The sequence below is a fragment of the Mesoplodon densirostris genome, chromosome 5 (genome assembly GCF_025265405.1).
Source record: "Mesoplodon densirostris isolate mMesDen1 chromosome 5, mMesDen1 primary haplotype, whole genome shotgun sequence".
Classification (NCBI taxonomy): domain Eukaryota; kingdom Metazoa; phylum Chordata; class Mammalia; order Artiodactyla; family Ziphiidae; genus Mesoplodon; species Mesoplodon densirostris.
This window is the reverse complement of record NC_082665.1, coordinates 61,232,019-61,252,156: the sequence shown is the minus strand read 5'-3', so window position 1 is coordinate 61,252,156 and position 20,138 is coordinate 61,232,019. Positions and strand designations below refer to the sequence as shown.

At 45.7% G+C, this 20,138-nt stretch overlaps 1 protein-coding gene and 1 non-coding gene across 2 annotated transcripts; one reads left to right on the top strand and one right to left on the bottom strand.

Annotated features, from left to right (window-relative positions):
• Positions 1–3,740: 3,740 nt before the first annotated feature.
• Positions 3,741–19,764, bottom strand: TIGIT (T cell immunoreceptor with Ig and ITIM domains). The gene is made up of 4 exons (XM_060100260.1): positions 19,701–19,764; positions 18,312–18,641; positions 15,815–15,921; positions 3,741–3,971 (listed from the first exon to the last, which is right to left on the bottom strand). The coding sequence occupies exons 1-4, from the start codon at positions 19,762–19,764 to the stop codon at positions 3,741–3,743; spliced, it is 732 nt and encodes a 243-aa protein (XP_059956243.1).
• TRNAR-CCU (transfer RNA arginine (anticodon CCU)) lies at positions 16,333–16,405 on the top strand. The gene has a single exon. It is a non-coding gene; the product is annotated as a tRNA-Arg (tRNA).
• Positions 19,765–20,138: the final 374 nt, after the last annotated feature.

Genomic DNA, 20,138 nt, shown 5'->3' with positions numbered 1-20,138 from the left:
AAGCCCAGCTACTGCTCTTTTGGCCTCTATAAAATCAACTAGACTTTTAGTGGCAGAGGCGATGTTCTTACCAACATTCTGACATGAAGTCAGGATGACTGTAGGCCAAGGCAAGTCTTGTGATGCAAGTCTATTCCTGTGTAACACCTGTGAGTTGCACACTTCTTGCCAGTTCTTGCCCTGTTTATATGAACCACTTAGCTACCACAGATACCTTTGGGGAAGAGTCTGAAATAAGTAAATGCACAGCTTGCTTTTGGTGTCATGCTTGTGTCGATCAAAGGAAAGACAGAAGAGAACAGAAGAAGACCTCCATGTTTCTTCCTGGTAGTAGCCCTTTCAAATGCATAACATCTGCAGATCCATCTAATGGCTTATAGACACTCATCTCTGTGTTTTCTCCACATGCAAGGCAATTACTAGAATCGTGATATCTAATATACTAGCCACCAGTCACATGTTGCTATTTACATTACTTTTAAGTTAATCAAAATTAAATAAAATTTAAAGTTCCTCAGTCACATTAGCCACATTTCAAGTGCTCAATAGTCATGTGTGGCTAGGGGCTGCCATGTTGGAGAGCACAGGTATAGAAGATTTCCATCATCAGAGAAAGTTCTATCAGATAGTATTGTCCTAGACTCTAACTTATGCAAAAAAAAAAAATTCTCTCAAGCATCAAAGCATATAAATCTGACTTCCAGAAAACTCAGGCTCTTACACGCATAAGGCTCTCCTGGGGCTCTGGGCAGGTGTGCTTGGAGTGGATGTGGGGGGTTACTGCAGTTTTGCAGGACTAGAAAGAACCAGAAGACGGAACAAAACGCACTTCACAGCTGGCAGCTACAGCCATGCTGCTGACTCCCTCCTCTGGTGGGGTTTGGTGAGCCCACCAGAACGCTGCCATTCGTGTGCAGCACACACAGCCACCCTTCCTGTCCAGCCCAGCACTGATGGAATCTGTATAAACCTGAGTCCGTGATGGTTCATTTCCAGGGTCCTGCAGGCTGAGAAGGAACAAGTCATGAAATAAAGTTGCATGGGAAGGTTCTATCCACTAATGAAGATCATCTACCTCAAAGCTCCATGACTCATAATTTCTCTTATTTATTCAGCATAATTCTTTGGGTTACAGATCAGACTCTATATGCCCAGGCTTAGAATGTGGAGTAATAAGGGGTAGGGAGTCAGTAAATGTATTTTTCTTCAAACTCACATTTATTGATTCATTTATTCTCCCTTCCCCCTATCATGGAATCTAAGAGGGGATCCAGGAGAGTTTAGGAGCTCTTCCTGTCTACACTTAGTGGTCTCCCACCTCAATCTCTCCTGTGATCCTTCCTTATACTTCTCAAAAGACATAATAAGAGGGAAAAGACTCCTCAAGCCCTGTGTTGAATGAGAGAGAGACAGAGCCCACCAGTCAGTGATAGACACTCTCCCCCAGTACCACCTTGGCTCAGGTTTAGAGTCTACAGCTGCGTGGTCTAACACAAGTACAATGGGAGCCACATAGGCAATTTTAGATTTTCCAGTAGCCACATTAAGAAAGTAAAAAGAAACAGGTGAAATTAATTTTAATAATATATTTTATTTAACACAATGTATACAATATCAACATGTAATCAATATTTTTTCAATTACTCATGTGACAGTTTACATTCTTATTATTCACATTATGTCTTCAAAATCTGGCATGTATTTTCTACTTCTAGCACAGCCCATCTCAATAGGACTAACCACATCCCACGTGAGAGCCACATGTGGAAAGTGGCTGCCATACTGGACAGGCGTGTCTCCAGGAATCTGGCTTTCAGGGCTCTTCTCAGTTCTCCAAGGAAAATCTAGTTCAATGAATTTCACTTTCAAATTTATTTTCCGTCTAATTCAATCTCATTTTAGTAACCTGTCCCATTTACAACATGTATGGGCTCCTTTGTATTTTTACCACCATCCAAATGGCATCTGTAAATGTTTCCCTGTTACCATAATCATGTTCAATAACACCCAACTGTCAGTCCAGCCTCAGCCCAATGTACACCTTTTCCAAATCAAACCATCACTCCCTTTTTGTCATCATATGTTAGTTCATTTGTGAACTGTGAGTTGTGAATTGTCTTCTACTGCCAACCAATCTGCACTAGTTTTGCAATAAAAATGCTGTGAACTGCCATGGCAAATAACAACATTGTTACAGGTATCTATCTTTCTTCCAAAGGACTTGGCACTCTGGACAGATTTCAGCTCATGGCTCCTGACTACATACTTGTTTGGTAGAGAACTGAGAAAAATCAAAATCAAAATGCAAGGAGGAGTAGCAGTTGAATTGTCTCCTTACTCAACCAGCCTAATTCTGAGGGATCAGGGCAATGTTCCATTTTAACCATTGGTAAAGGACAGTCTTGCTTCACATTTTCTCTCAGTTCCTGTGCCCATGAAAGAAAATCAGTCTCCTATAAACCCAACCTCCCTCATTCTTCTAAGAGAGGTGGTGGGAGGATAAAGCCTGAATGCCAGCTAAACAGAAATGAGCAGCTCAGATGCCACTCTAATCCCAGCACAGAGAGCTCAGGGTGTGCACTTAAGGGTTCCAGGCAGCTAGTCTGAAGTGCTCATTTTTTAAAACTTCCATCACCCTCCTTTGTCTTCCTGTGAAGAGTCCCTATTTTAAAATCCAGATTTTCCTTTCGGTGGGAAACAGATTCTTTCTTCAAAGGCTCAATGGCAGATTGATAGAGAAGAGGTGGATCTCGGCCCAAGGGCTGAACTACAGCTCCTGCAGTAGACATACACCATTTCTGTGGGCTTCCCCAACGCACGCGACTGGAAGAGCCTAGAATCCTCTATATCAGGCCATCACTAGCTTCTGCGTACATCAAGCAAAAGGAGATTTGAAAGTCTGCCCAGAGGATAGCATCTGAAGTCTTGCTGGCTCCCTTGATGCCAGGGTCTTCCATGTGGGACTTTCAGCTCCCAACTTTAGAATCTATGAATTCCCTAGACAAAAATCCTGCTCTCCCAGCCCAGACTCACTGTCCCCTATGTCCTCCCAGGCCACTTCCCCACAGATGAGCATATCCTGACCACCTCACCCTGAACTGACATCTCTTCCCAAAGGCCTGTGTCTTGGACCCTTATCTCCTCACTATCTTTTAATGTAAATGTGGTCTCCCCATTGAACTGTAAGTTCTCAAAGGGCTGGGACCCGAGTCAATGGTTTAGTCATCCTCCAATCTCCGCATACAAGCTGGTAGCATGCCTTAGTCCTAAAATGCCTTGGGTGTGTGAACGTTGATGCAGACGACAGTGGCAAATGAGACGAGGTGCCTCTGCAGTCACCCCATCCCCGAAATCCACCACAGAACCCTGTAGCCCTGAACCCTGCCCAGTGCTTTTAGGGGGAATGAAGATCTCAGCCACAGGATCTGTTCCAACTGCCAGATTCAAAAGCAGGTCAAGTGTTTGGTTTTCTAACTTTGCATTGGTAATCAAGATAGAGGCTCCTCCCTGGGATCTGCCAAGATGGAACAGAAGGGAAGGGCAAAGGGAATGCAGACACAGAGGAGGATGACACACATTCACTCAACCGAACACACCCACACACACACGTGTGCAGACGTCCACATGCATACACACACACACACACACACACACACACAGAGCCCTGATGGGCAGACGCCAATACATCCATCTGTGATAGCACAGGCAGGACTGTGTCTCCCAGAGGATGCCCCCAGCAGCTAGCCCTCCTCGGCGGGGACGCTGAAGCTCGCGAAGCTTCTGTAACTCAGGATGTTGAAGTAGTCGTGCGGCTCGGGTTCTGCGCCGTCCTCTCCCGGCTGCTCCCTGCAGAGGCCGGCGTCCGCCCGCACGCAGCTGCCCGGGGAGGACAGGACGCCGGGCCTCCACTCCTCCTGTTCAGACGGCCTCCTCCCGAGGTCACCTTCCGCAGAGCGGATTCTGAGAGATTTCTTCCAAAAACAAAAAAACTACAAAGTGAGTATGTGGGGATGTCATTTAAAAGTTACTCCCCAAAATGATCCATAGTTATAATGATCTCTTCCTTTCTTTTACACACACACACACACACACACACACACACCACACAAAGTTGTGTTCTTATCCACAGCAATTCCTTAACCCTTAATTTCTCAGCCTCTTCACCGTAGACTTCAGCACTAACCGCTCCCCGGAAAGGCTCCGGGCTACGCGCGCGTGGCGGCCCACGCGCTCCTGCCTGTTCGCGGAGCCTGGGCAGGCGGCTTCCAGTGCCAGCTCTCTCTCACTCCTTCTCGCTGCCCCTGACGCCGCTGACCGCTTCCTCTTCGAGATGTTCTCCTTCCCTGGGCCCCGTGGCATCACTCTCTCCGCTCCTCCTCCTCCGCGGTCAGGCCTGCTCTTTTTTCCGCCGACACTTCAGCTCCCCAGGTAAAGAAGGTCCTCGGGGTTTCGGTCTCTGCTTTCTCGCGCCCGGTTCTCTCTCTTCCTCTGTGCAGCACAGTCGACACTTCATCCTTATGTACATCTGCAACCACCCTCTGTCCTCTAGGGATCCCCAAATCCCTATCCAAACCAGCCCAGGCTTCCAGACCCGGAGGTCCAGCTGTGGGCGGGTCTCACCACCCACAGCAAGCCCACACGCCACACAGGGCGTTTCCCTTTACGCCCCACAGCAGACTGTGTGTGATGCCCTCCCCCCCCACACACAAAATGCCTTTTGCGATTTGGCCACACTCACTTTTCCAGCTTCATTTGCTGCAGTGCTTCCCCAACCAACAGCCCAACTCCTGGTATAGGGCCTGGATGCCAGAGGCACCATTGACTGAGAATCTGCCATGAGCACCAAGCGGGCTAGCTTCTTTATGTCAGCTCAGCACAACCCTATTGACGTTTCTACTTGTGAGTGAGCCGATAGGTCCAGACAGTTCACCTGTCCCAGTTCTGACTTGGGTTTGTGGGACTCCAGACGATGCTCTTCTCAGCCAAGCTGCCTCTCTCATCTCGCAGTGTCTCGAATGCCATGCACCGTTTCCTGCCTCTCCGGGTTGGTGTATGTTACGCCCACTGTCCATTCACCACAGTTCCCCGCAAAGCTGTCTGCTCACTCCTCCAGACCCGGCTCTACAGCACGTTGTCCAAGAAATGTTTCTGGGCTTCCCTGGTGGCGCAGTGGTTGAGAGTCCGCCGGCCGATGCAGGGGACACGGGTTCGTGCTGCGGTCCGGGAAGATCCCACATGCCGCGGAGCGGCTGGGCCCGTGAGCCATGGCCGCTGAGCCTGCGCATCCGGAGCCTGTGCTCAGCAACGGGAGAGGCCACAGCAGTGAGAGGCCCGCGTACCACAAAAAAAAAAAAAACAACAACAACAACAACAAAATAAGACGTCTCTGACTCTGCCGGGAGAGTGACATCCTTCCTGTGTGTCCCACTACGGTCCTGGGTGTTCTCTGTTGTAACATTCAACGCCGCCTGGAATTTGTTTACCCTTCTGTCTCGTCAGGCCCCAAACTGTGAGCTCCCCTGAGGGGAGGATCTGTGCTGTATTCCTCTTGGTAACCTCGGAGTTCATAACGGATGCTCAGTATAGGTCTTAGGACTGAAATGCACACGAACACACACAAACTCACTCTCTCTCTCTCTTTCCTCGCTCGCTCCCCCCAACCTGGCCCCAAATCTAAATAAACTGGATTTTCCAAATCAAAATATGGACTCATGGTCAGACAAGTACATTTACACTTATGAGACAAGAGGATAGACCATGAAACCTGTTTGGGAAAATCAAGGATGTGAAGTCAGCCATCATGTCCATATGACAGCGTCATAGGTGAGGGTTGTGCCTTACAGGCAAGAAAATCAAAGAACAGCAGGCGCAGGCGGGATGGCAGAAGAAATGCCTAATGGTGTGCAATGCAAAGGTGACATCCTCCCGGCCTTCATGGATACTGCTCTAAAGCAGGTCACCTAGCCCCACTGTAGGTCCAAACGACGGAATCACAAAGAGCCACCACACACAGGCTTGGAAAATAACAACAAACACAAACCAAATTTCATCCTGCCCACCCCACTGCTTCCAGGATAGGAAACAGCACCATCCTCACTGGCTAGTGCCAAGCTCTGCAGGACATAAATAGACGCAGAGAGGCTGAGCGGGAGGGTGGGTGGCATGGATGGGCGCCTTGAACACATATCAGAAGTTACAGGTGTGGCCTCACTGCGGGCCCTGAGGAGCTGGGGCCCACGGACTGTTTCATTCATCCCTTTTCAGTAGGAGTGGCTGCGCCTTACTGTAGGTGTGAAGAAAAGGGTTGTTATCGTAGGTCACGCTGATTCTTTGCTTCACAGAAGTCCTACATCCCTGATGCAACCCTATCCATTTAAAAAATACAGACACCCAATTCTTTCTCAAAGAGCTGATTGTGGCTTTTTGTGTTGATGTGTTCTCGTTCCCATTCTTAGACTGCCTACCCTTGCCTTTGAATCTTAGGACTATTTTGGCTTCCAAGAATCCTCTGGGAAGTGTAAATAGGCCTGAGCTGGGTCTCTCAGCTGTTCTGTTTTCATTCCATCCTGCATAGGGAACCCTGTAATTGTAATCAGTATAAAAAACAAGTCTGGAATTAAGGCATTGATGTTGTTCTAAAAGACCAAACGAAGCTACGACGATAGCAACTATGGAGACTTGCAGGACAAATGTTACCCTCTTGGAGAACGTGAGAACAGACAGTTGGCAGTCACTGTCCTGCAGCTGGACACACCCATCTCTCCTTGCCCTCACAGAAGCTCCCCTGGGTGCACTTTTCCCAATAGTAGCTTAGCAAATAACATTCATTCATTTAGTCAAATCAATCTATGCAATATAACTAATTTATTGAGCACCAGGTATCATGAGGTGCTATAGTAAATACATTTTATAAGAATTATAAGAATTTAAGAAATAATGGTTATTAATACATGCCAGGAAAAATGCCAGGGGCCTTATGTGAATTATATGACTTGAGTTTTTCTACAACCCTAATAGGACAATACCATAATTGTTCCCATTTTACAGATGAAGAAGCTGAGGGTCAGCAAAGTTAGGTGGCCCAGCTACTCAAGTGGTAGAGCCAGGATCCAAACCCTAGGTCTGTCTGATTCCAAATGCCAAACTCCTAAATAATTCAACCTACTGGCTCTCAGGGTCTGTAGGGAATACTGTTGGTGCCCTGCTCAGATTGCCTCACCACCTGACCAGTGGTCCCCTTTCCCAGACACTGGGAATCTAGACTATGAGTGGCTCACAGCTGCCCATTCTCTGGAGAATTGCTCTTGGACCTTTCCGGGTGAGCAGCCAGCAGTCAACAACTGGCTGAGGTGGGTTTTCAAAAGGCTGGCCCCCTCCTCAAGGTGTGACCAAATCTGCTTCAACCACATCTCCCCTGAAACAACATCCCTTAGCCCTACCTTGCTTCCTTCACTACTCTTCACCTGAGAGCCCAGCCCAATAAGTCACTCTCACCGGAATTCCCATGCCAGGCTCTATGTCTGGGAACAAATCTAAAACAGTTGCTCCTGGGAATGGCCCTAGAAGGCAGACTCTAGGATGGGATTGTGGAGGGGAATCCCTCACCAGCTGGATGGGAATACAGACCCCACCGCTGGTGGTGAAATGGGAAGAGACACAAAGGGAAGGGGAATATGAACTGGTGCAACAGCTCTGACATTTGAGAAGTATAGAGCAGATAGTGCTTGTTAGGACTGTGGGACTGGGTGGCTTTTACTAAATTCTGCTGTTGGACTGAGAAGAGAACGTGACAGATCTACCAGCAACTGAAAGCAAAGTGTGAGAATCAAAGCTCCTCTTCCTTGGCAACATTTAAAGAAACGCTCACCTCCAACACTGAAGAGCAGGCAGAGGACCTACCTATAAGGGCGACAGAACTTCAAAGAAGGCTGAATTCTAAGCCTGGGCAAGACTCCACCAAAATCAGGGTCTGGGCGGGAATGGAGGCATTTCTGTGCATTGGGAGGAGGATCTCTTGGTAGATGCACTTGGGAGCCTTGAACCACCAGCTTCTCTTGCATCATCTGGAGCTGCAGAGGTGACCCCCTTCCCCGGGATGGAAGATGGGTCCTGTCAGGACCTGCCTCCCCTCCCCTATTGGCCATTGGCCCATAATTAGCAAAAATCTCAACCTACACTAACTGAGGGAATCCTGGGCATGCTGAGGGAGGAGAGAGGTTGTAACAAAAGGAGCTAACACATACTGGTGGAACTGGGAGAGTATGTTTGGGAGAGAATCCTGAGGGGAGTGGATCAGGGCTGGGTGAGTAGAACTTAAGACTGGATGAGGGACACATCATTTGTCAATATTAGGACACATCCCGTGGCTCGAGATCTAACACCCTCACAAGGCCCCGGGATACAGCTGTCAACAGAGATGCCAACAGTGCTTTGGAAAACTAGGGAAGAAAGAAACAAAATGCTCAGAGAAGTGGGGATGTTATCATGGACCCATGTGGAATAGTACAAAGCATATATTTGTCTCTACCCCCAGTTCCTGCTAATATTTGGTCTCTATTAACCCCAGTTCCTGACACAGAGCTCCTTAAACTCCTAAAATATCCTGAGTGATAGGAATGTCATACACAGGGCTCTTAAATCCCTTGGACTATCCTGGGTGACAGGGGTGTCTTTTGTTCCAATGAGGCGACTTTTGCTGGGCTCCAGAATGGAGGCTGGTTACCAGAACGACCAAGCCATGATGAGAAGCTTGGAACCTCCAGCCCTACTCGCTATCGTCCAGAGAGTGGAGGGGGCTGGAAAATGAGTTAATAACCAATCACGCCTGTGTGATGAAGTCTCCATAAAGATCCCAGAAGTATGAGATTTGGAGTTGATGAATATATCTATATGCTGGGAGGGCAGCACACCCAGCACCTTGGGGAGAGAAGAACCTGTGCTCAGAACCCTTCAAGACCTCACCCTATGTATTTCCTTCATCTGGGGATTCATCTGTATCCTTTATCAAATTCTTTATTATATAATAAGCAGGTACATGTAAGTAAGTGTTCCCCCGAGTTCTGTGAGTTGTCTTAGCAAATTATCGAATCCGAGGAGAGGGTTGTAAGAACCTCAATATACAGCCAGTCAGTCAAAGGTACAGGTGACAACCTGGGACTTGCAATTGACATCTGAAGGAGGGCAGTCTTGGAGGACTGAAGCCCCAACCTGATGTTAACTCCAAGCAGATAGTGTCAGAACTGGATTGACTGTAGGACACTCAGGAGGTGTAGGAGAATTGGTCAGTGTGGCAATAAACCCACACATCTGGTGTCAGAAGTGTTCTGTGCAGTGCTAAGAATAGAGAAGAGGAAAAGACAAACAGAGTTTTTCCCAATACACTCTACTAAATCAGGGATTGGGAAACTAAGGCCCATGGGTCAAATCTGGGGTACCACAGACTTTTGTACTGCTCACGAGCTAAAAATTGATTTTATATTTTTAAGTGATTGAAAAAAATTCAAGAGAACAGTATTTTATTAAACATGAAAATTATATGAAATTCAAATTTCAGTGTTTATAAATAAAGGCTTATTGAAACACAGCCACACTCACTCATTTACATATTGTCTGTGGTGCTTTCACAGTGCAATGGCAGAGCTGAATTTTTGCAACAGAGACCTTAAGGCCCACAAAAGCTAAAAGACCCTGGCCCTTTACAAAGAAACTTCACTAATCTCTGTACAAAGTAATTTTTTAAATCCAACAGCTGATTATGTTTCTTGGGAAGATCCAGAAGACACCCTTTTACTGAGGTGGAAAGAATGTGCTAGTGAGGGGAGCACCAGCATCATTGAGGGGCTCAGAGATATCTCTCCTCTGTAGGCTAGAGCTGAAGTAGGCAATGCTTTTATAGAACTGGATCCCCAGTAGAAAGAGGGATGAGGAGATCCCAAAACAATATAGGGACAGATGGCTTAAGAAACAAGGTGGATGTAACTACTTAAATGGCAGCCAAGGAAGCCTGGCCCACAGGGATATTAAGATGGTTAATAAAGCCCAGTGTGTTCCTAGGAGAAATATAGATGGACAGCCAACAGGGGTATTGCTTAAATGTATAATCAAAAGATCAAGGATACATGAGAGTAGACTGAAGCATGGAGAGTCAAGATTTCTTGCATTTCCAGGTCTATAACAGTACTGGCTTGGATACTGTCTGTTCACCCCTCAACGTCACTCTCCAACCTTCTGCACCCTCTTCTGTGCCCAGGGAAGACTGAACTACACGCACTGAATCAGTGAGTTCCCTTGTCCTCTGACTTGAGATTGGGTTCAGCCAATGCAAGCAACAATAGGAGAATGGAGGGAAAGAGTATGAGGTGAGGGTATATATTCTCCTGGCATTCTCTCTGCAGGGTGGACTTGGACTGGCTGTGGCCTTCAATCAAAGATTACAGTACTTCTCAAAGTGGTCCCTCGACATAACTGTCTCTTTCCAGGTCCTAGTAATCATCCTCCCTCCCAGGTTCCAGTAATCATCCTCTCTCCTTTCCCCTAAAGAACTAGGGTTGGTAACAACACACTCCTACACTCCCACTTATGGTTTCCTTATATGCTTGCCAGTCCTTTGTAAATCTCCTTATTAAACTATCCTCAAGCTACTCATGTTGAGAATACTATGTGTTCCCTGAGGGACCTTGAAAAATACAGGTATAAAATGCATTTGAGCAAAGAGAGAGAGCAGACTGGAAACTATAGCCAAAGCATATGAAAAAACAGAGAGGAACTAATTTAGACAGGAAGCAGTGGACATGTCAAAGAGGGGGCTGATGACGGGCTTCCCTGGTGGCGCAGTGGTTGAGAGTCCGCCTGCCGATGCAGGGGGTATGGGTTCGTGCCCCGGTCCGGGAAGATCCCACATGCCGCGGAGCGGCTGGGCCCGTGAGCCATGGCCGCTGAGCCTGCGCGTCCAGAGCCTGTGCTCTGCAGCGGGAGAGGCCACAACAGTGAGAGGCCCGCGTACCGCAAAAAAAAAAAAAAAAAAAAAAAAAGAGGGGGCTGATGAATAAAACATTTTAGAAGGGGAGCCACAGAACTTGATAGCTACTGGACTCTCTCTTTTCACCTTTTCCCCTTTCCCTTATACAAAGATGACCAAAGTTGGTCTGGGATACTGGCCTGGAAATGAACCAATCTTAATCCTTAACAGGAAAATGTGTTCTGCTGCTTCTAAAGAGCTTTCCATATGTCCATGCCAGAGCTGCAGAGCTCTGGTGACTGCAGAGGACATTTGTTCACCAACCACCATAACAGCTCCCTGCCCAGCTCAGAGATCAATCATCATTCTCTTCACCTCTCCCCTCTAGTCAATCACTTTTCTTTCCCTCATCTTCCCCTAGAGGTTTCATTTACTAAACCTGTCTACTGTGATAGCCAAGACATAAATGAAAATACTATAAGTCATTGACTTCCTCGATAGCACTAGCCACATTTCAGCCACTGCTGGATCCCCAGTACTCTGTTCCATGATGTCTGTTGAATGACAAGGAATAAGTGGCCACATCTCTGACCAGGTAGGTCAGCAATCTCAGTGTTTGTTTCATAAACCTGGAAGTGAGGGTTTGAACCATAGGACAAGAGATTTTTGTAGGCAAGTTGGTGGACCAGGCAGTCATCTTCTGGTATTAGATTTTATGTAACTTTCACCTATCACATGAGCTTTCCTACCATTTGAAGAATCTCTTTCACTTCCTCTAGACCAAATTAACAAGGTCCAACAGTTGCCTGGAGCACTGTTAGACCAGTGACTGAGGGAGACCTGTCCACTTTGTAATTCAGAGGGGAACAAGACTTTGGTTTTGCTACCAAAATACCTTTTCCCATCCTCACTCCAATCTGTTCTCAGTAAAATAAGGTTAGAGTGAGTGTTCCTGGGCTCTCTTCATTCGTAGATCTGACTGAAGACAGAACATGTGTCAAATGGAACGTGTTATTTTTACATCAATACTGTAGTTATTGATGGTAGGTTACAGAAAGCAAACTGAGTTTATCTACACAGAAAACTAAGAGAATTTAAGATGTAAGATATTAGACTAAATGTTCAAGATTAGTCACTGGTAATAGACATGAGTGTGCACAAAAGTGTAACTCCATAAGCAGAATCAACACTAGGAAAATATATACAATTTCTATTCTAGGCAGAGATATAGAATTAAGGCTGTTTAAAACGCAAAATACCATGAGGTCTAAATGGAGGAACATTACAATAGCACTTTCTTATTAAGCAATTCTAGTTTGTGCAATTCATCTCAACTCTGAGGCCTGGAGAGGGAAGTAGCTCTCAGTCTTCAGAAGAGTGACAAGAGTAAAATAGTAAAATAAATGTTAAATAAAAAAGAAGAGAGGGCTTCCCTGGTGGCTCAGTGGTTGAGAGTCCACCTGCCAATGCAGGGGACACGGGTTCGTGAACCGGTCTGGGAAGATCCCACATGCCGCGGAGTGGCTGGGCCCGTGAGCCATGGCCGCTGAGCCTGCGCGTCCAGAGTTTGTGCTCTGCAGCGGGAGAGGCCACAGCAGTGAGAGGCCCGCGTACCACAAAAAAAAAAAAAAAAAAAAAAAAGAAGATAAAGTCAAAGGATGGTCCATTTCTGAGAGAGGGAGAAAAGGAAAAAGAGGACAAGAACTCACAATAAGCAAGCAAGATGGAACCAGAGCCTAAGAACACACATCTGTCCAAATCCCTCCCTCTCTGGGACTGGCAGTGACCTGGCCACATTCAGGCTAAATGGCTGTTCAGGAATCAGGTACAGAGGGGCTAGAACTCGAGTTGGGGGTCTTGACCCAATATAGCCAAAGGTACAGAGTGGGTGGACTGGGTAAATATGTTCTGCTTGTAAAAGTCAGCCTTTGAGTGCAGATATGAAATACAACATCAGAAATAGGAGTTCTGCTTCTGGTAGAACAATGATTGCCTATGTTGCTTTGAACCAACATTTCCAGGGAGAATAGCTAGAAAAACTGAACAAAATATTATAAACATATATCTGTATTAATCAGAAATCTATCAAATCGGTGAGAAATTTGTGGTCTGGGGAGCAAGATCCAGGAGTAGGAAGCCCAGAGAGATGAGATGAGCATTGTGGGGTTGGGAAGGGTATGGATTTTCTCCTAGAGAAATTGCCTGAAACTCATGGCTGAGAGGCAAATTAGCTACACAGAATTTCTAGCTGGAGGGACAAAATTTAGAGTTCAGAGGCCACCGAGGAAGGGAGACTCTAGCAAACACTACAGGCTTTGAGTTGGGACCCCAAAGGACTACACTCTACAAGTAAGGAAGTAGCAGAAATTAAATCCAGCTTTAAATCCTCTCACTACTGATTTAATTAAGGTGATGGGAATGCTACTGCCTGAAGATTAGTTACCTGATGGAAGCAAAAAGGAATCTTCTTTAGAGGAAGATGATATTATCTACAGCCTCAAATTATGGCCACAGGTTTTCATGTAGAAATACAGCATTCAATGAAAAGTAAACAGTCAAAAAGATAAGATAGGTCCAAAAAAAAGCAAAAAGAGAGAATATTAAAAGACCCCTAGAGAACCCAATTAATAGGAGCATCAGGCACAGATTTCAGAATAATTATGATTAACATTTTCAAAGAACTAAAAACAAGATTGGGAATTTTGGCAGACTTTAAACTATCCAAACAAAGAACAAAATAGAAATCCTGAATCTAAAAAATATGATAATGGAAATTAAGAACTTAAGGGATGGGTTTAACAGAAAAGTAGATCCATCAAAGAAGAGACTTAGTAAACTGGAAGGCATGTCCAAAGAAAACATTTGATGAGACAAGTAGATGGAAAATACAAAAAAGAGAGTAAGGGATGTTGGAAAAAGTGAAAATGTTGAAAATACCACGTGATTAGAATTCCAGAAGGAGAGGAAAACAAGGACAAAGAAGTAATACATGAAGAAATAATAGCCAAGAATGATATAAAACTGACAAAAGATATCAAGCTACAAATTCAAAAAGCACTCCAAACCCCAAAGAGAATAAATACAAAGATGACTATATCCAATTATATCACCATATAATTGCTGAAAACCAAAGAGAAAGAAAATTTCTAAAGAACCAGAAAAAAAAAAAAAACATTATCTTCCAAGGAGCAAAAATAAGATTCTCATATAATTTCTGAACAGAAATATGAGAAGCCAGAGACAATGGGACAATATTTTCCACATGTTGAAAGAACGTAACTGCCAACATAGAATTCTATACCCAGCAAAACAAATATATCACTTTTAAGTTAAGGAAAAATTAAGATATTTTCAGATGAACAAAAAGCAACATAATTCATCACTAGCATGCCTGCCCACAAGGAAATACTAAAGGATATTCTTTGAGCAGAAGGAAAACTATCCTACTTATAAGATAGAACATGCAGGAAGAAGTGAAGAGCAACAGAAAGGGTAAATCTAAATGAATATTGGCTCATAAGACAATAAATCATTTCTTTGGGGTTTAAAATAGAGAACTAAAATCCATGACAATAATAGCAGTAAGTTGGGGAGGTAGGTAAAGAGTTAATGTGTTCTAAGGTTCTTGCAAAATCCAAGAAATGATGAAAGTACTAATACATATTAGACTTTAATAAATCAGGGATCTATTTTGTAATCTCTAGTGTAACCACTAAAAAAAAAGAAAAATGCATAACTACTAAATAGATCTTTTTAATAATAAAAAGTACTTAATTCAAAAGGCGGCAAGAAAGACTGGGGGAAAAAACAGGCAAAACAAATATGAAGAAAATAAAGTGGTAACTGTAAACCCACATGTATCAGGAATAACAGCACCAGGTACCAGTCCAGAGAGAGCAAAGCAAGGCTGCAGAGTTGAGTTGTTAACGGAGGGGAACCAGAGTTGGAGGGAAAGTGAGTCAGGCACTAGGGAAGAGGATCTGAAACAAGGGGGAAAACAGTGTTGGGAATCACAGGCCTGTGTTCCCCAAAGTGTTTGTTTAGTAACTTAAGGCAACCTGGGATGGCTTAAAAGACCCAACAGGGCAGGCAAAACAGGAGTGGGAATTCTTGCTTATTCTAATCACTAACTACCAGTTATGACACAAGGATGTGGATATATTTCTTCATTGTTTACAAAGCTTTCACATGCAGTATGCCACCTGTTCATCACAACCCTGTGATATAGAGCGAGCAGAATCATAATCCCCATTTTATACATGAAGAAATGGAGACTTGGAAGATGAAACAGCATCCCTATCATCACACACTCAATGCTGAGATTAGAAACTTCCAGTTCCCCGTCCAATACTCTTTCAGCCACGTGACCCCTTAAGCAAGAGTAACAGAGGATTTACAACCTACTCATCTTGCCATGTACCTTTTACCCCTAAGTTTTTGGAGTGTTGATTTCTCATTCTGCAGAAGTGCTAGATAGCCCAGCACTACTGAAGGGTTGTTAAAATTAAAGGAGCTAATGTTCAAAAACCCCTGGCACAGAGTAGATGCCCAAGATGCATCAAAATCACAGTGGCTAAATCAAACTCTCAGAGGAGTGGCTTAAGGGGCAAGCAGGAGCCAGGAATTGTAGGCCACAGCAAGATGGGGAGGATACAGACCCAACCTTTCAGGAGCTCCCAGACAAGGGAAGGCACAGCAAAAGAGCATAAACAATGCCACTGAAAGGCAGAGCAAGGACTGTGAAGAAGGCACAATGAACAGCGGGAGCGATCACCTCTAGACAGAAAGGGGACAAGAAAGGACCAGGGTGGCAGAGACGGGATGCCCAGGACTGAGATATGGAGCCAGAGTCATTACCTTTCTGGCCAGTGTGACCACCACAGTGACTGCTGTGCCGATGACTGCCAGCACTGTGGCCATGGCTCCAAGCAATGGGATCTGGAACCCAGCGCTGTGCTCAGCCACTAGAGGGAGAACAAGACAAAGGTGAGTGGGCAGAGGCCGGAAGCAAAGGGCAACCATTACAAGGGAAGCCTCAGTGTCAGGGCATGGGCATGGGAATTGGCCAGGCCTTTCTCTAACCACAGGACTGGCGTCTTCAAGTCCATCTCTTCAGACAGCAGAGCATCTGCCAGGCCCATCATGAAATCAATGCCTGATCTCTCAAGGGGTGTACCCCACACACTTGACACCAGTGCAGACCATTTTAACACTCCTTTCTCTTTTTGACAATATCTATTTCAGTCATAATCATGAAGTGAAACAAATAACATCCAGAAAAAAAACAGAAGGTGATTATTTTCTTTATTAAACTTCATATTTATAATCATACTAGTATAAAAAAAGTTTATTTAAAAATTTAAAAAAGAGGGACTTCCCTGGTGGTCCAGTGGGTAAGACTCTGCACTCCTAATGCAGAGGTCCCGGGTTTGACCCCTGGCCGGGAAACTAGATCCCACATGCGTGCCGCAACTAAGAGTCTGCATGCTGCAACTAAGAAGCCCACGTGCTGCAACTAAGACCAGGCACAGCCAAAATAAATAAATAAATACATATGAAAAAAAATTTTTGAAAGAACATTAAAGTACAAAGAAGTAAAAAAGCATATAACCTTTCACCTTAAGCCTGTAACACTTACTCCAACTCGGCTGAGACCCTGGAGGGAGTAAGGTTCTGGAGCTTTATCCTTTGCTGTTTTGCCAGCACCTGGCACCTACCAGGTGCTTAATAAATATTCATGACATGAATTAAAGCAGGAATAAGTGAAGTTCTATGAAGATGTAAAATGTAAATGCAACGAGGAAGAGCCAAGAAGAGAGTTTTGAAAAGATGAGTGATGCTCGACCCAAGGAGAGTGTGAGGGAAACAGGACTATTGTCAGGATGTGTGCTGGACTATAAGTGAAAGGGTTTCCAGGCTGCCTCATCCCATCCCCACCTCCTTCCCAGGAACTTGGGTAGAACCCGGGTGTCCAGGGCAGTCTTGAAAGGAGAAGGGTGTAGCAGAGGCCGGGCCCCTCTTCCTTCTAACAAAGGGCTTAGATTGCCGGGAGGATGGCTAAAGCATGTAATCACTTAGGGCAAGGGCAGCACCCCCAGTACCCGTAAGGTACCAGGAGCAGGGGGGGAGCCCAAATTCCCCAGAATGTGTTCCTCCTGCTCTGAGGACTCAGTCTCCTGCCTTGGCCACAGGTAGGGAAAGAGGACTGACAGAGACCAAAGTTGGAGAGGGTCAGAGGGGCTGCAGAGGTATCTCCATAGAACCAGAAAAGGATGGAGGCTCTTCCCCCCATGCTGCATTGGCCTATGCCAGGCGCCCTCAAGAAGTAGCACTTGAGAAGAAACTTTAAAATAACCTTTTATCTTCTCAGTTTACACATATTTTGCTAACTCATCAAACTTAATCTTCAACACCACTGATGTCAGCAAATAGCTGACAAATAGTCAGCAAATAGTTCTGAGGGTGTAGTTGAGTGGAACAGTACACCTGTGTTAAAATCAGCTGTACCGCTCTGAGCAACAGCCAAGCCTCAGCCTCTACCTCCACCCAACAGTCAGATGGGAATCGGGGGATCGTGTTCATACTTATGTTCATGCTTACTTACATACTTAATTCATGCTTGTCATGTTCCAGGGACCGTTCTAAGGGCATTTCTTTTTTTAGTAAGTCATTCAGTCCTACGTTAGCTCCTCAGGAGGTCTTACATCTTTTCCTCATTTCACAGACGAGAAAAACAAGGCACAGAGAAGCCCAATAATCTTGTCTGAGGTCAACAGCAACACCAGGATTTGGCCCCAGGCTGCCTGAGCCCATCATGACTCTGCTATCCTGTCCCTCAGCCGTGAGAACAACCCTTTCCCACCCTCCAGAGAACTGGTTTAAGTGTCCAGGTGAATAATGAAAGTGAAAGCATTTGGAAACTATGAAGTACCACAGAAATGTAAATTCTTGTACATTTACACTGAGCACTGAGCTCTAATCCTTTATAAACTTAGTGGCTGATTCTAATGTGTATGATTGATGCTAAACTAATTAATGAGATCCTTTCTCACAAGACCTAACAACTGGTCTTCCTAACAAACATACATAAGAGGTGCTTTTACCCGAAGAGTGGCTCTCAATCCTGGCTGCCCATTCAAATCATCGGGGTGCTTTTAGACCCTAGCACAACCTTCTCTGCCCCTCTGACTGAACTGGTCTGGGATGGGGTGCCAGCATCAGTACCATTTAAAAGCTCCCAGGTGATTTGAACGTGAACCAGGGTTGGAAGGCCCCACTTGGCCATATTGGGCAGGAATGCATTTTCTACCCTAGAGGATGACCATCGCCAGCCACCCTGCTCCAGAGAGCATACCTGAGCTTTGTAGGACTTCCAGAAAGAGTGTCCCTTTGTAAATCCCGTCAGGGTAGGTGTGATAGATGCAGATGTACTCTCCTGTGTCGTTCCTGGTCAGTGACTGGAGGGTGAGGCCCAGGTTGGGGCCTGGGACCATTCGCTCCGTGAAGGCTGGGTCAATGTGCCACCCCAGGCTGGCATGATGAATGGCCAGAACTTGGTCCTCCTGTTTCCAATTGACCTGGGTCACTTTGGCAGTAGTGGAGGAGAGGTGACACTGTAAGGTGACAGAGCCACCTTCCTCTGCAGAAATGTTTCCCGTTGTTACTATTCTGCCTGTCACAGCTCCTAGGGAAGGGGGAAAAAAAGCATGCACTTTTAGCAGCTGGCCTTGAACCTTCCCGTAGAAATTCCAAGGCGGCTTTAGGCCAGAATTGATTTTTGGAATGACAGTCTGCCCTGTCATTTCCCCCATACAGACCGTAATTACTACACAACATAGCACTTCACCCTCTTAGGATAGTCTGTGGGAATATACCTTCCTGATGAACTCATTGATTATTTCCACACACTTATCTTGTCTCCCTACCTAGAATATAAGCCCTTGTCAGCCACCGCTTCTGTTTGATTGTATCTTCCAGCAGCCAGTTCTGTGCTGGGCACATTATCCTTTGAAACAAAACCTGGCTGTTTTGGTTGATAGCCATTTGGGGTGCCCGGAAAATTTTTCAGGAAAGCCACGACATCCAAAGGAAAGGAGGCTTGGAGAGCAACTCTGCTTCTCCAGGCAAAGCCACCAGCCTCGACACTGACCTCCACCCCGGCTCCAGACGGTTCAGAAAGCACCAGGAAAACAAAATTATACTCCAGTTTTTAAATATTTCTGCCCCCCTCAGAAATATTTGCTTATGATATTTAATATAGAAGGAAATAGATTTAACATAAATTAAATCTCTAATAGTAGAATCTCTGGAATCTGTGACGAAGACATTTTTTAATCCACAGGAAACGTGTTGGGTTGGCCAAAACGTTCATGCGGGTTTTTCCATTACAGAAATACAATGTTTTTCTAGAAGTTTCCTCAAGGACAGAAGAAAGGAGGGTGGCGCAGGAGTGAACTTCTCTCAGCAAACTCATCACCCCTCCTCCTTAGTCCCTTTCTCTCCTCCTGCTTCCTTCCTTGGGTCAGCCAGTCCGGCACCCACCCCCCATCCCCAAGTCCTTCATCTGCCGCCTAGTACAGAACTGTGTCTCCTTCTCAGAGACAGCCGTTTCTCAACGAGGGGACACAGGGCTCTGAAAGCTGTGTTTCCTTCCCTCAGATGGATAAGGCAATGGCTCCAGCCTCCCCCTTCCCCCGCCCGCTCTCCCTCCCCTTCCAGTCCCAGGCTAGACTTCAGGCCGTACCTGAGGCAGGGAGGCGAGCCTGCCTCAGCCCCTGGGCCCAGAGCAGTAGGAGACACCACAGCATGCTTCTGCCCAGGGGGCCAACAGGAAGGAGCTGTGGCCTCTTCTGCCAGCGAAACTGGCCGACTGCTGATGGCAGGGTGAAACTGAGCCTCTGAGGAGAGAAGGTCTCGGAAAAACCAAGTTCAGCAAAAACAACGTCGAAGATAAAACTCACAACAAGTGCACAAACTGCAAAGGGTGAGCCACAAGAAAGACCATGAAGGAAACACATTTAAAAATAAACAAAAGTGTGGTTAGAGGTACACTGGGCTTTGGATTACTATTAGTCAACCTATTGTTTTTAAGTTCTGTCTCAATGCACTTTTTGATTAAATTAGCCTTTATGTAATGAGCTCAAGCACATCTGTGTAATGCCCAAGATTCTGGAGAACCTGT

Bases quoted from the DNA above. Each gene is read 5' to 3' on its own strand.
- TIGIT (XM_060100260.1), bottom strand. From the start codon at position 19,764: ATGCTGTGGTGTCTCCTACTGCTCTGGGCCCAGGGGCTGAGGCAGGCT. The intron at 15,922-18,311 runs GTATGCTCTCTG...TTCTCCCTCTAG, and splicing joins GGAAGTCCTACAAAGCTCAG to TGGCTGAGCACAGCGCTGGG. The intron at 3,972-15,814 runs GTAATGACTCTG...TGTTTTTGGAAG, and splicing joins TGGTCACACTGGCCAGAAAG to AAATCTCTCAGAATCCGCTC.